The sequence below is a fragment of the Chrysochloris asiatica genome, unplaced genomic scaffold (genome assembly GCF_000296735.1).
Source record: "Chrysochloris asiatica unplaced genomic scaffold, ChrAsi1.0 scaffold00149, whole genome shotgun sequence".
In the NCBI taxonomy this organism is placed as follows: Eukaryota; Metazoa; Chordata; class Mammalia; order Afrosoricida; family Chrysochloridae; genus Chrysochloris; species Chrysochloris asiatica.
Genome location: NW_006408667.1, coordinates 5,656,770 through 5,669,383, shown reverse-complemented (window position 1 = coordinate 5,669,383; position 12,614 = coordinate 5,656,770). Strand labels below are relative to the sequence as shown.

Here is a 12,614-nt window from a genome sequence, read left to right as displayed (position 1 = left end):
ACAAGAAGCATTTAGGAATCCTAATTGTATCCTTAGTCACCTCTTGGTTTTCTAATCTCTAACACAGTGTGGCAGTTGTGGTAATAGTCCTCCTCATCATCATCATTATCCCTACGCCCAAGAGTTGATAAAAGTATCAAATGGAATTTAAATGCTTTTAAAAGTAGAACTCTTCATATAATACGATATTGTGAGTTAGCATATTATAATCTTTCTGCATCCCACTGTGTTCATTGTTTCTTATAAAATGTTTCCTTTATAAAAATGTTGAGAGGCTTGTGAATTAATGTGAACATCTGCTATCTTTGGTCCTCAGAAAGCATGTGATTTCATGTGTTATGTTTATAAATTATCCATGTGAAGAAAGCTACCAGCTTGAGTTCTTCAGTTATGACATTGATTTATCAATCCTTATTTAGTGCAAGCTATTCGTATCTTATTATCAATTAAATGTTAATGCAGTTTAATATTTCATCATTAGGAAAGTTTGAGAAATGAAAACCTTAGCAAGCCTTGTTTGGGGACTTGTCATCTTGGATGCTGCTATGACTGCTCCCACTCTAGAGCCCATCAACTATGACTCAGAAGCCTATGATGCCACCTTAGAAGACTTAGATAATTTATACAACTATGAAAACATACCCATTGATCAAGCTGAGGTAAGTAATCCCCCCATTCTTGAGAGTTTTAAAAGTACTGGATGAGACAGCTGATTTGAATTTTTCTGTTCAGAAATATTTTATTTATACATAAGTAAAGGTCTTCTGGTGTGGCACTGTGGGTTAATACGCCAGACTGCAAAGCCCTTTGAAACAGCAAGGTTGGCGTTCCAAGCTCACCAGCTGCTCCTCGGAAACACTATACAGGGTCGCTGTGGTTTGGAACTGACTCAATGCTCAATGGCACTTAACAACAACAACAACAAAGGTCTTCTATCTTACTTTCATTTTAATATTTTCTTTACTATATGTAAGTTTAATATTGGGGCAGTCTTTTGCTTTCTTACAGTTTACTTCATTTCCATATTAAACAGTTGGAGGAAAAGCAATCCTAAAAGAAAAGAATTCAAATAGTCAACAATGAACAAATTTAGGAGAAAGGTGTGAGATTAAGATAAATTAATACCAAAAAAGAATATTATGAAAAGACAGTGGTTTGAAACTCCATGGTATTGCAAGAGTGAATGTGCTTCCTTAAATGATGATCTTTCCAGCATTAATGTGGGTAGGAGCAAGTTGATCACATAAATTTGACATGACACACTCATAATTAAATGCTAAGGTTTTTACATAATGCATGAATTTTTCTGAATCAGAAAACAAATAGACCTTAAAATATTGGAATGAAATTAGACTACAACATTAACAAAAACTAATTATAAGTAAATAAAAGGAAAATTATATCACCTTTACAGGACCATAACACATTTTGGGCATCTTTCAAGTGTAAATCTTCTTAGAATAACTATTTCTGAAAGCTAAGGGTATGAAATATTTAAGCAAAGCCATGTACAAAGGGGATTTAAAAACTTATATATATATTTGTTAAGAAAATAGTAAAGATTTCCAATACTATTTGTATCTTGATAAAATTATCAAATTTTCGCAATGTTTTTAAAAGGTTCTCTCTCTCCCCCTGAGTTCCCACTCTTTCTCTCCTTTGCCTTCACTTCCTCTCTCCTCATCCTTTTTCTATGTTTAGTAATTTTTCAGATTCAATGAAAGAACACTTCTCGACTGAACATTTGATTGTGATTGCTTGCACTAAGTCTTCATTAGTTGTCATTGTCTAATTTGATTGCATGACTTTTATTAGGTTAAGGGAATTTTCTGTTGAGAATGTATGGTTATTAACACCAATCTTACTCTATGTGACCTCTGTCTCCTCAATCTAATGAATCACTGTAGAGTATAAGAACATCTTCCAGCACTTAACACATCTGTTCTGTTCTGCTCCTATTTCCATCTTTCATAAAAAAAAAAAAAAAAAAAACCCTTAGTGAATATCTGTAGTCATCTACCAAATAAAATAATTTTTGTTAACATTTATTTTGTCATTCCTCAAAAAATATTTCATACACTGTAAAAGTTTGGTGATTACCATAAGCAGATAGCCATTTTGAGTAATGTTGGGGAGTGGATGCAAGGGTCTTTGCAATCAATTCAGAAGGCCAAACATGGGATAATATTTGGAAGTAGGTTTGCCTAGGCAAAATTGTGACTTAGAAATGCTTTATCTACGGAACTCTCATAATACATTTCCCTCTATCAGATTCCTTTTCACTATTCAGAAGGCACTAAGCATTCTGACAAGATTCTAAATTTTGAATTTGAGCTACAATGCAAATTTATGTGTTTCTATATAGGGAGTCCTGGTGTGACACTGTGGGTTAATACACTGGACTTCAAAGTTCATTTGAACCGTAAGGTCGGTGGTTCATGCTCACCAGCTGCTTCTTGGAAATATTATATAGGGTTGCTATGGATCAGAATCAACTTGATGGACACTTAACAAAATATTTATATATAGGATGCTTGGTGTGGCATTTTAACCTAGACAAGCTCTAAATTCTTAACAACTAAGAGCTCCAGACAGTAATAATCATTTATTGTTGACAGAAAATCTAATAGTTATTCCTGATTTAATAGTATGTGGTGATATCTTTATCAGAAAATCTGTTTACAGAAACATTAATACGTTTTTGTTGTTTTTGTTTAGTGTTGTCTAGCTGCTAGTAGATTTGAATCACTGACCTTGTAGTTAGCAGTCCAGTGCTTATCCTGTGCCATACCAGGACTATATTGTTGTTGTTGTTAAGTGCCACCGAGTCGGTTCCAATCCATAGTGACTCTGAACAAGGTTTCCAAGGCTGTAAATCTTTACGGGAGCAGAAAGCCTCATCTTTCTCCCACAGAGCAGCTGGCAGTTTCGAACTGCTGACCTTGTGGTTCACAGCGAGATTCGTAACCACTACGCTACCAGAGCTCCTTACCAGGACTATATACCAGGACTATAAATAGAGATAAATATAAATATTGTTGTTGTTAAGTGCCAGCAAGTCTATTCTGACCCGTAGAGACCCTGTGTAGGTTTTCCAAGGAGCAGTTGGTGACCTTGAACCACCGACCTTGCAGTTCAAATGACTGCAGTCTGGCACATTAGCCCACAGAGCCACACCAGGACTCCAAATATAAATGCAGACATAAAGATATAGCCATTCCTCAGAAATCCCTATACAGTGTCACTGTGAGTTAGAACAAAATGGATGGCACTTAACAATAACAAGAAGATACAGAGAAGATCACAGGTGGTCCAGGTGGTAGAACTCTCACTTTCCATATGGGAAACTCAACCAATGTACCTCAAGTGCAGCCGCTGCCTGTCAGTAAAAGCTTGAGTGTTATTAGCACAGTTTCTAGTTCAAGACAGACTAGGAAAAAAGGCCTGGAGATCTACTTTGGGGGAAAAAAATCCAATGGACATCTTACATATCACAACAATCTTGGGCATGAGGTTGCCATGAGTCAGAGGACAAATTCACCACAGCTACAACAGCATGGCATTATGTTGCGGTCTGCCGTTGAGTTGATTCTGGTTCATAATGACCATGTAGGACAGAGTAGGAGGAGCTCTGGTAGCGTAGTGGTTACGGATCGGGCTGTGAACCGCAAGGTCAGCAGTTCGAAACTATCAGCTGTTCCGAGGGAGAAAGATGAGGCTTTCTGCTCCCGTAAAGATTTACAGCCTCGGAAACCTGCACTGGGTCACTATGAGTCGGAACCGACTCCACGGCACATAACAACAACAACAGGACAGAGAAGTGCCCATAGGCTTACATATCCTATAATGACAAAAGAATACGTTTGAAAATGTTAACTGTATACAATTAAACAATATTTGTGAGGTTTTTCCAGACGTCAAAACCGATGTTACCTACCCACCCACCATCAACCAAAAAAGAAATCCAAAAATGGAAAAGACGCGTCGCGTTGTTAAGTGCCATCAAGTCTATTCAACTCACAGAGATCCTGTGTAGGGTTTCTGAGGAGTGGCTAGGGAGTTTGAACTGCTGACCTTGTGGTTAGCAGTCCAGTGCTTATACTAGGGAATAAATAAGATGATTTGAGAAATGAAATTCAGGACTATGCCTCAGATCTTGATAAACTCTTTATAGCGATTTACAAACAAATAAAACCCACAGTGTGCGAATCTGTGTGGAGTGGCTTGAAATCAAGACAATCGATACAGTGAAGTAAATGGGTTCTAGAAAGCATGACACAAATGTTTTGTATCTAGTTGTGGAAGTCCATATTCTGGTTACGTCTGGTAAGCTTACTTACCTTTCTAAGGTAAAGCTGATTGCTCCAGATGCTAATTCCATGTGACATTTTCTTACTGATCATTGGTAATATCCTCTTATAAGTAATAGTTAATCTCAGTTTATTGGTCACAAATTATAAATGTATGAGGTTTTGTTGTTGTTAAGTGCCTTCAAGTCGGTTCTTGTAAGGTTTAGTCTTTGATTAATACTTAAAGTCTTTGACATGCTCTATCGGCAGACTTTTAAGATTCCCTTTACAAGGCCCATCTCCTAGAATACCCTTGCCTTCAAAATGGAATCAAAAGATAATGGAATTTTTTCCCAAACATTTTGAAGCCCCCTTGCATTATTCTTAAAAGCATGAATATTCTGTGGTATTATATATCCAATAAAGTAATATTGCATAGCACATTTTATTTCAAAATAGGGAAATTCTCTAGGTGGGCCTAACCTAATCTCTAGAGTCCTTTGAATTCAGGGATGAGAATGAAATATGGGATACATTAAATACAAGGAAAATTCTCTGTTCCTGGCCATGTTATGAAGAAAGCAGGGGGTCCCTAGGAACTGACATAGACTGATGTGCTAGTAAGAAAATTTTACTCTTTAAATCTTATGTAATTGCTTTTACATAAGTGCACATACAGTATACCATGTCACCAACAGAAAATAAAATAAACAAAGCCGCTGCCATCAAACGAATTCCTATTCATGGCAATTGTGTGTACTATGGAGTAGAACTGTAATCTTTATGGAAGGACATCGTCAAGGCCTGCTTCTGCAATGCTGCTGAGTGCATTCAGACTTCCCATCACTGAGTTAGTAGATGAGTGCAAACTGTCTGTGCCACTCAGGAACTGCTATGTCATCAGTACACACCAAGAAGCATTATACGGCAAAGCTCGCCAAAGTTCTTGATTATTTTTACTGCCCAAGTAGTCCAGTGGACATTTGCAATAATCCCACATAATGCTCTTTAAGAAGACAAACAGAAGAGATTTCTCAAGTCTCAAAATGGATTGCAACTTCTAAAAAAAAAACAAAAAACAAAAAACATCTTTTTCTGCTTTATGTATCTTGTGATTCATTGTGTTCTTCATTTTGAATTGCCTACACAGAAATCCTGATGCGCTGTGGGTTAATGCTCTGGGACTGCAAAGTTTGTTTAAGCTGCAAGGTCGGTGCTTCAAGCTCACCAGCCTCTCCTTGGAAACCCTAGACAGAGTTGTTATGTATGAGTCATTAACTGACTTGATGGCACTTAACAATAGCAACAACACATAGGAATCCAGAGCCTAGTTTTTGGCTCATTCTTCCCTGGTTTCATATTATTTCTCCTCTATTTATTTTTCTGTCACTTTAAACTCCTCATGTAGTTTTGTTGAGCTATTACCATATTACTTCTGAAATTGTCTATATCCTGTCTGCAGTTAAATAGAGCAGGCCACCATAAACAAATAACAAATAATAAAAGGATGTCAGTAATAGTAACTCAATCAGAAATGTCTTGACTTTGGGATGTTTGCTTTACTACCATCTCTCAAATTATCTTAAAATTGAGACCAATTATTTTTCTCTTTCAAGGAGAGAAAAATGAAGGGGTACATTGTTTAAAACATCTTTTTGAAGATGTTCATAAAGAAAACTGCCATTGAAATAAATTAATTCAGATGGAAGGACACTGTTTAGTAATGAAGAAGATATCCGGTTTGTCAAATAAATTAAAATTAAATTTGGCAGTGTTAGGAATAGGGAGAGCACTCAGCAAAGACAATTGTGTCAGTTAACAATTAGAAATGAATTTTCACAAGTCATCATGATAATTTGGTGTTATACAGAATAATTTTACAGTATAAGGAGACTTTGAAAGTTTGTGGAAAAATGGAATTAAAAGATAATAAAATGTTTCTTTGAACTTTATGAAGACTCCTCACAGAAGTCAATGCCCACATAACACCAGAAAGCATGTAAGCAGAACCAGGCAAAGTCTGGGTTACTTATGGTGTCAAGTGCTATTGAGTCAGTTGTGACTAATAGAGGTCCTAGGCAGCGTTCCCAAGGGGAGGCTACTGAGTTTGAACCACTGACCCTGGGGTTAGCAGTCCAGGGCTTATCCGACTGTGCTACACCAGGACTTTAAAGTCCACTTCAGATAATGTCATTACAAAGGGTCTTTGTTGTTGTCAATTGCTGTTGAGTCGGTTTTAACTCATAGCCACCCTGTAAACTCTGTATAGGATTCCCAAGTAGTGGCTGATGGGTTTGAACCACTGATCTCTTAGTTAACAGTCCAATGCTTACCGTATAGTGTCACACCAGGATTTCAGAAAAAGGGTCTTACAATTACATTTTCTAAATACAATAAACTGCAGCATATCTTTGTTAATGCTAAAAGGTAGTTTGTCTCAAAATCATTTCTAGTTTCTGAACAAAAAGTTTTAAAATGAACAATGTGTGTGTGTGTGGGGGGGTGTACCATCAAGTTGTTTCCAATTAATAGCAACCCTTTATAGGGTTTCCAAGGCAGTAAATCTTTATGGGAGCAGAAAGCCTCATCTTTCTCTAATGAAGTGGCTGGTAGGTTCAAACTGCTGACCTTTTGGTTCGCAGTCCAATACGCAACTACTACACTACCAAGGCTCCTTAAAATGAGTTATATATATATAATTTATTTACTCTGATCACAAAAGATATGACATATAAAGTTGTATCTTTACGTTTGGAAGTATGCCTGGTTTATCTTAGCCAATTTATATATCCCAACCATCTGGTTTGCATACAAAAAAACTTCTTACAGTAAAAAGAGACTCACTCAGAATATTGAGGACAAGTGACAAATTCAGCTAATATTCCTGTCCATTTAAGAAATTCTAGAGGAAGGATGGGAGAATTTTGCTGATAAACTTTTACTACGGTTGGTTAATGGACTTTTCATATGCTTCTTTTAAGAATAATGTTAAATCAATTGAGTTTTATTTTAAGCTCTTTAAAAACATTTTAAATGTAAAGAAATGAAAACTATACAATTATACTCTTTAAGTACATAAGGAGATAAAAGGATACTGATGGTCTTTACCAGTGAATTCTTTGTTTTCATATATAATTACGAGCCTCAAACATAATTCTTATAACAGCCCCTTAAAAGAAGATACTATTTTACCCATTTAACAAAAATAACTGAGAATCATAATTTTTCCCAAGGTTATTCAGACAATAGTTTTCACAGTAAAAATTTAGCCAGGTTATTTAACCAGGACTTTGGCACTACAATCTTCTAATATTTTTCTTCTGCTTTAATCTTTAAACAGTATCTGGTATTAAGGTTTCGTTTCTCTGAAATGAAGTTATTTGATTATTAGAAATCAGAGAAACAATTTTTAAGTGATTTCAGTTAGCACACTATCTAAGCATCTCTTTTAGCTGTCAAAGTATTTAAGGAAGAGAGAAGTAAGATGATCCTTTTGTACTGAAAGCTACTTTGGCAGAAATATGGGACTTGAACAAACACTGCCAAATACATTTCTTCCTCATTCATTTTCAAGATAGAATAGAAAATGAGATATGGCTTTCATTACCAGGTGTTCATGGCCACATTCTTTTAGATAATTAATATGATCAGCTAAATAAATTTGAGCACTAGGCTCATATTTAAAGCAGAATTCCATGCTCTTAACATATTTGCATGCCAATATGTGAAATCCATATTACATCTTTAATAACTCAGGTTGAGCAGTTCCATCTTTTGATACCTTTGGAAGCCAAGAGTTGACAGGACAGTAATGACAAAATAACTTCAAGATTTATTATCAACTGTGTGGAAAATTTCAGGAGAAAAATAAAATTTTAAATTCAGCTTTGTTTAACAAGACCTCAGTCTGTGCTTGAGTGAAAATCCAGATGAAATCCTGGATTTCAAATTAAAAACAAAACAAACAAAAAACAAACCTGTAATTTACATATTATCTGCTGAAGACTTGACGTTGCTGGTCACGGATGACAGACACTGTGTGGCTTCTTACTGAATGAATATTTGAGGAAGACCTTTTATTCCAAATCTGCTTTTGCTTAGGTATTTAAACCATTAACACACACACACACACACACACTGCAGAAAATGGTGGGAGAGACCATTGGATGAGTGTGTTGCTCATTTATTTTCCTATCATATCATTGGGAGGCAGTTTGTTTTCCATGCTGAGTAGCATGAGTCCCAGAATCAGACTCCCTAGATGAGAATCTCATGATGTCCACAACGTCATGACCTTCATCAAGTCATTCATGACCACTTGGTCTCAGTTTCCTAAGTATAAAATACTTTGTGAGGACTAACTAAAACAACATGTTCACTGTTGAACAAAGTTTCTCATGTGGTAAATGTTCAATAAAACTTATTAGTTTTACCATCAAATTGCTCATTCAATTAGCATTCACTGAGGCTTATGTGCTAATGATCAGAGAGCCTCATGGAAATGATGGGCTTTGAGCTATAACAAAGGTTAACCTCTCCATTGTGCTTGAGTTCTCTTGAGACCCACTCACCAGTCTTTCATTGAGAGACACAGATTGAGACAGGTAAATTATACCTGGTTGGTTATGTGCCGTGGAGTAAGTTCCAACTCACAGTGACCCTGTACAGGGTTTCCAAGGCTGTAAATCTTTACGGGAGCAGAAAGCCTCATTTTTCTCCCATGGAACATCTGGTTGTTTCGAACAGCTGACGTTGAGGTTAACAGCCCAATTTGTAACCACCACGATACCTAGTCCCTCCAAACTCCTAAACACCTCCCACTCCTGCCCTCTTATAAACAATTTCAACAAAGTAAAGGTACTTATTTTGATTACTTAGTAAATGAAATTAAAAGTAAGATCTATAGCTATCTATTGGGATATAGGTTTCCATGAGTTAAATCACAAAATCTGCATGCTTACAAACCATGTCCTAAAAGCTATCATCAATCCTGGACCTGATAGGTAATCTGAAATACTTATTTTATTAGTGTGCTTCCCTACTCCCTTTTCTTAATGGTATTTAAGACCGTTTGCATGGATAAATTTTATAATGTGTACATAAAAAAGATACATAAAACTATAGAGATAAATAAATAGAAACTAGTTTGTGCTATGTGTTGCATTACATTGAAAGATAAAAAAGAAGCTACAAACAAGATAAAAATGTTCAAATTACATTTTAAGTTAATTAAGAAAGTAAAGCAAAAGATAAACATTTGAAACATACTACAAAGCCAGGAGTCAAGTACATAGATCAAAACGCATATAACTTTGTGTTATAAATCACACAGGTGGACATAGCATAGAAGTTTTTTCCTGGACAATAAATGTTGGGATGTAGGAAACTTCTACATAATACTCCTGTTTCCCATAAATTCTGACTTACCTAAGAAAAAGAAATGGGACTCAGACAAACAGAACTCAGAATGCCACCTTTATTACTGATAAAAATTATGTTGAAGGTCAAGACTTAGATGTGAAGCAACAATGAGATTCCTAATACAGAAGTTCTTGTAGACACTGATGTAATTCTTCAGTGTCATATAAATTGTTAGTTAATTATCAAATCTCCCATGGCATCAATTGTTAAAAAGAACAAAGCATTGATTGTACACAAGCATTATTGCAAGACTGCCCTACCACTGTCAAATTTCAAGAATATGTCAATCACAAATCCCTAGAATAGGTATTCTGTTGTTCTTAGGTGCCATGAAGTCAATTATGACTCATAGTGAACTTATGTACAACAGAACAAAACAGGGTCCTGTCCTGTGCCATTCTCACATTCATTAAGCTTGGGCCCCTTGATGCTGGCATTGTGCCAAGCCATTTTGTTCCAGGTCTTCCTCTTTCTCGCTGACCCTCCACTTTACTTGTGTAATGTCTGTCTCCAGGGACTGGTCTCTCCAGAAAATATGTCTAAAGTTAATTCCTAGAGAACAGTCTATAGTGTTGTTAGAGATCAGAGTAGTGATTTGGTGGTATCTAAGGAAGTCCTTCTGAAAGCAGAGAATACCAGAGAGATGTTTACCTGTGCTTTATTGACTATACAAAGGCTTTCGATTGTGTGGATCATGACAAGCTATGGACAACATTGCAAAGTATGAGTATTCCGGAACACTTAATTGTGCTCATCTCCGTATGGATTACATCTCCATGTTAAGAAAACAAAAATCCTCACCACTGGACCAATAAACAACATTCTTATCAACAGAGAAAAGATTGAAGTTGTCAAGGACTTCATTCCTTTTGGATCAACTATCAACACTCATGGAAGCAACAGTCAAGAAACCAAATGACGTATTGCATTACCCAAATCTGCTGCACAAGACTTTTTTAAAGTGTTGAAGAGCAAAGATGCCAGCTTCAAGATTAAGGTGCACTTGACCCAAGCCATGGTATTTTCAATAACCTCATATGCATGTGAAAGATGGACAGTGAATAAGGAATACCTTAGAAGAATTGATACTTTTGAGTAATGGTGTTGGAGGAAAATATTGAAAGTGTCATGGACTGCCAGAAGAACCAACAGATCTGTGTTGGAAGAAGTGCAGCCATAATGCTCCTTGGAGGTCAAGATGGCCAAACTTCATCTCTCTTACTTGGGACATATTGTCAGGTGGGAGCAGTTGCTGGAGAAGGGATCATGTTTTGTAACGTGGAGGGTCAGAGAAAAAGAGGAAGACTCCCGATGAGATGGATTGGCAAAATGGCAGGATCAATGGGCTTAAGTGTAGAAACAATTATGAGGTTGGCCCAGGATCGGGCGGTGTTTACTTCTGTTGTGCATAGGGTCGCTGTGAGTCTGTGCTGACTCAATGGCACCCAACAACAACAAGGAAGTCCTAGGGGTCCTGATGTTGCACTGTGGGTTAATGCTCTGGACTCCAGAGTAGGTTTGAACTGCAAGGTTAGCGGTTCAAGCTCACCAGTCGCTCATTGGCAACCCTCTGCAGGGTCGCTATGGGTGGGAAATGACTTGACGGCACTTAACAACAAGAAGGAAATCCTGGAGTCCTGGTTTGTTGCTGTGGTTAATGTGCTGGACTGCAAGGTCACCAAGCTCACCAGCTGCTTCCCTACAGACCTTATACAGGGTGGATATGAGCCAGAGCTGACTTGACAGCACTTAACAACAAGGAAGTCCTGGTATGGCGCTATTGGAAAAGTGCAGGACCGAAAGGTCGGTTAAACCACAAGATCGGCGGTTCAAACATACCAGCTGCTCCTCGAAAACCCTATACTGGGTCCATATGAGTCCAAACCGACTCGATAAGCATAAGTTGTGGTGTGCCGTGGAGTCAATTCCAACTCACAGTGACCCTGTGTAGGGATTCTGAGACTGTAAATATTTACGGGCCCCGAAAATCGCATCTTTTTCCTGCAGAATGGCTGGCAGTTTCGAATTGCAGACCTTGAGGTGAGCAGCATGACTTGTAACCACTATGCTACCAGAGCTCCTTAAGGAGAGGGTTGTTGTTAGTTGTTATGTGCCATGGAATCGGTTCCGACTCAGGGCTGTAAATCTTTCCGGGAGCAGAAAGCCTCATCTTTCTCCCGCGCAACAGCTGGTAGTTTCGAACTGCTGACCTTGCGGTTTGCAGCCCGATTCGTAACCACTTCTCTACCAGAGCATATTAGATTTTAAAACTCTGAGTTCAACCTTACCAAGATACAGGTCAGTCTCTGAGCAGCAAATCAAACATTGTCTAGTCTGATACACGATTTGGAGAAATTTCCTATCAGGAATTAAATTATGACAATTTACAAAACAAACCCAGCAACCACAAAACCTGTTGTGGTACAGTTGATTGTGACTCATGGTTAGCCCATGTATTACAGACTAGATCTGAGTGCCACAGGATTTTCGTGGCTAAAGGAGTCCTGCTGTGGCCCTGTGGGCTAATGCGTCAGACTGCAAAGTCCTTTGGACCACAAGGTCGGTGGAACAAGCTCACCAGATGCTCCTTGGAAACCCTATACAGGGTCTCTATGGATCGGAATCCACTCGATGGCACTTAACAACAGCGATCCAATCCATATGGTAGAGGGTGGATTCAAAAATGCCTTTCCTTATCAGCATGTTGTTATTGTTGTTAGGTGGCAACGAGTCGGTAGTGACTCATAGCAACTTTATGCACAGCAGAACGAAACACTGCCCAATCCTGAGCCAACCTCACAATTATTGCCACGCTTGAGTCCATTGATGCTGCCACTTGGCCAATCCATCTCACTGGGGGTCTTCCTCTTTTTCTCTGACCCTCCATCTTACCAAACATGATAT

At 37.7% G+C, this 12,614-nt stretch overlaps 1 protein-coding gene across 1 annotated transcript in view; it reads left to right on the top strand.

The window, feature by feature from the left end:
* EPYC (epiphycan) overlaps positions 1-12,614 on the top strand; it is a 51,596-nt gene that overhangs the window by 1,906 nt on the left and 37,076 nt on the right. Inside the window, exon 2 of the mRNA XM_006870718.1 lies at positions 482-659. Coding sequence (XP_006870780.1) covers positions 495-659 — 165 coding nt within the window. The 5' untranslated portion in view covers positions 482-494. The remainder of the gene's footprint in view (positions 1-481; positions 660-12,614) is intronic.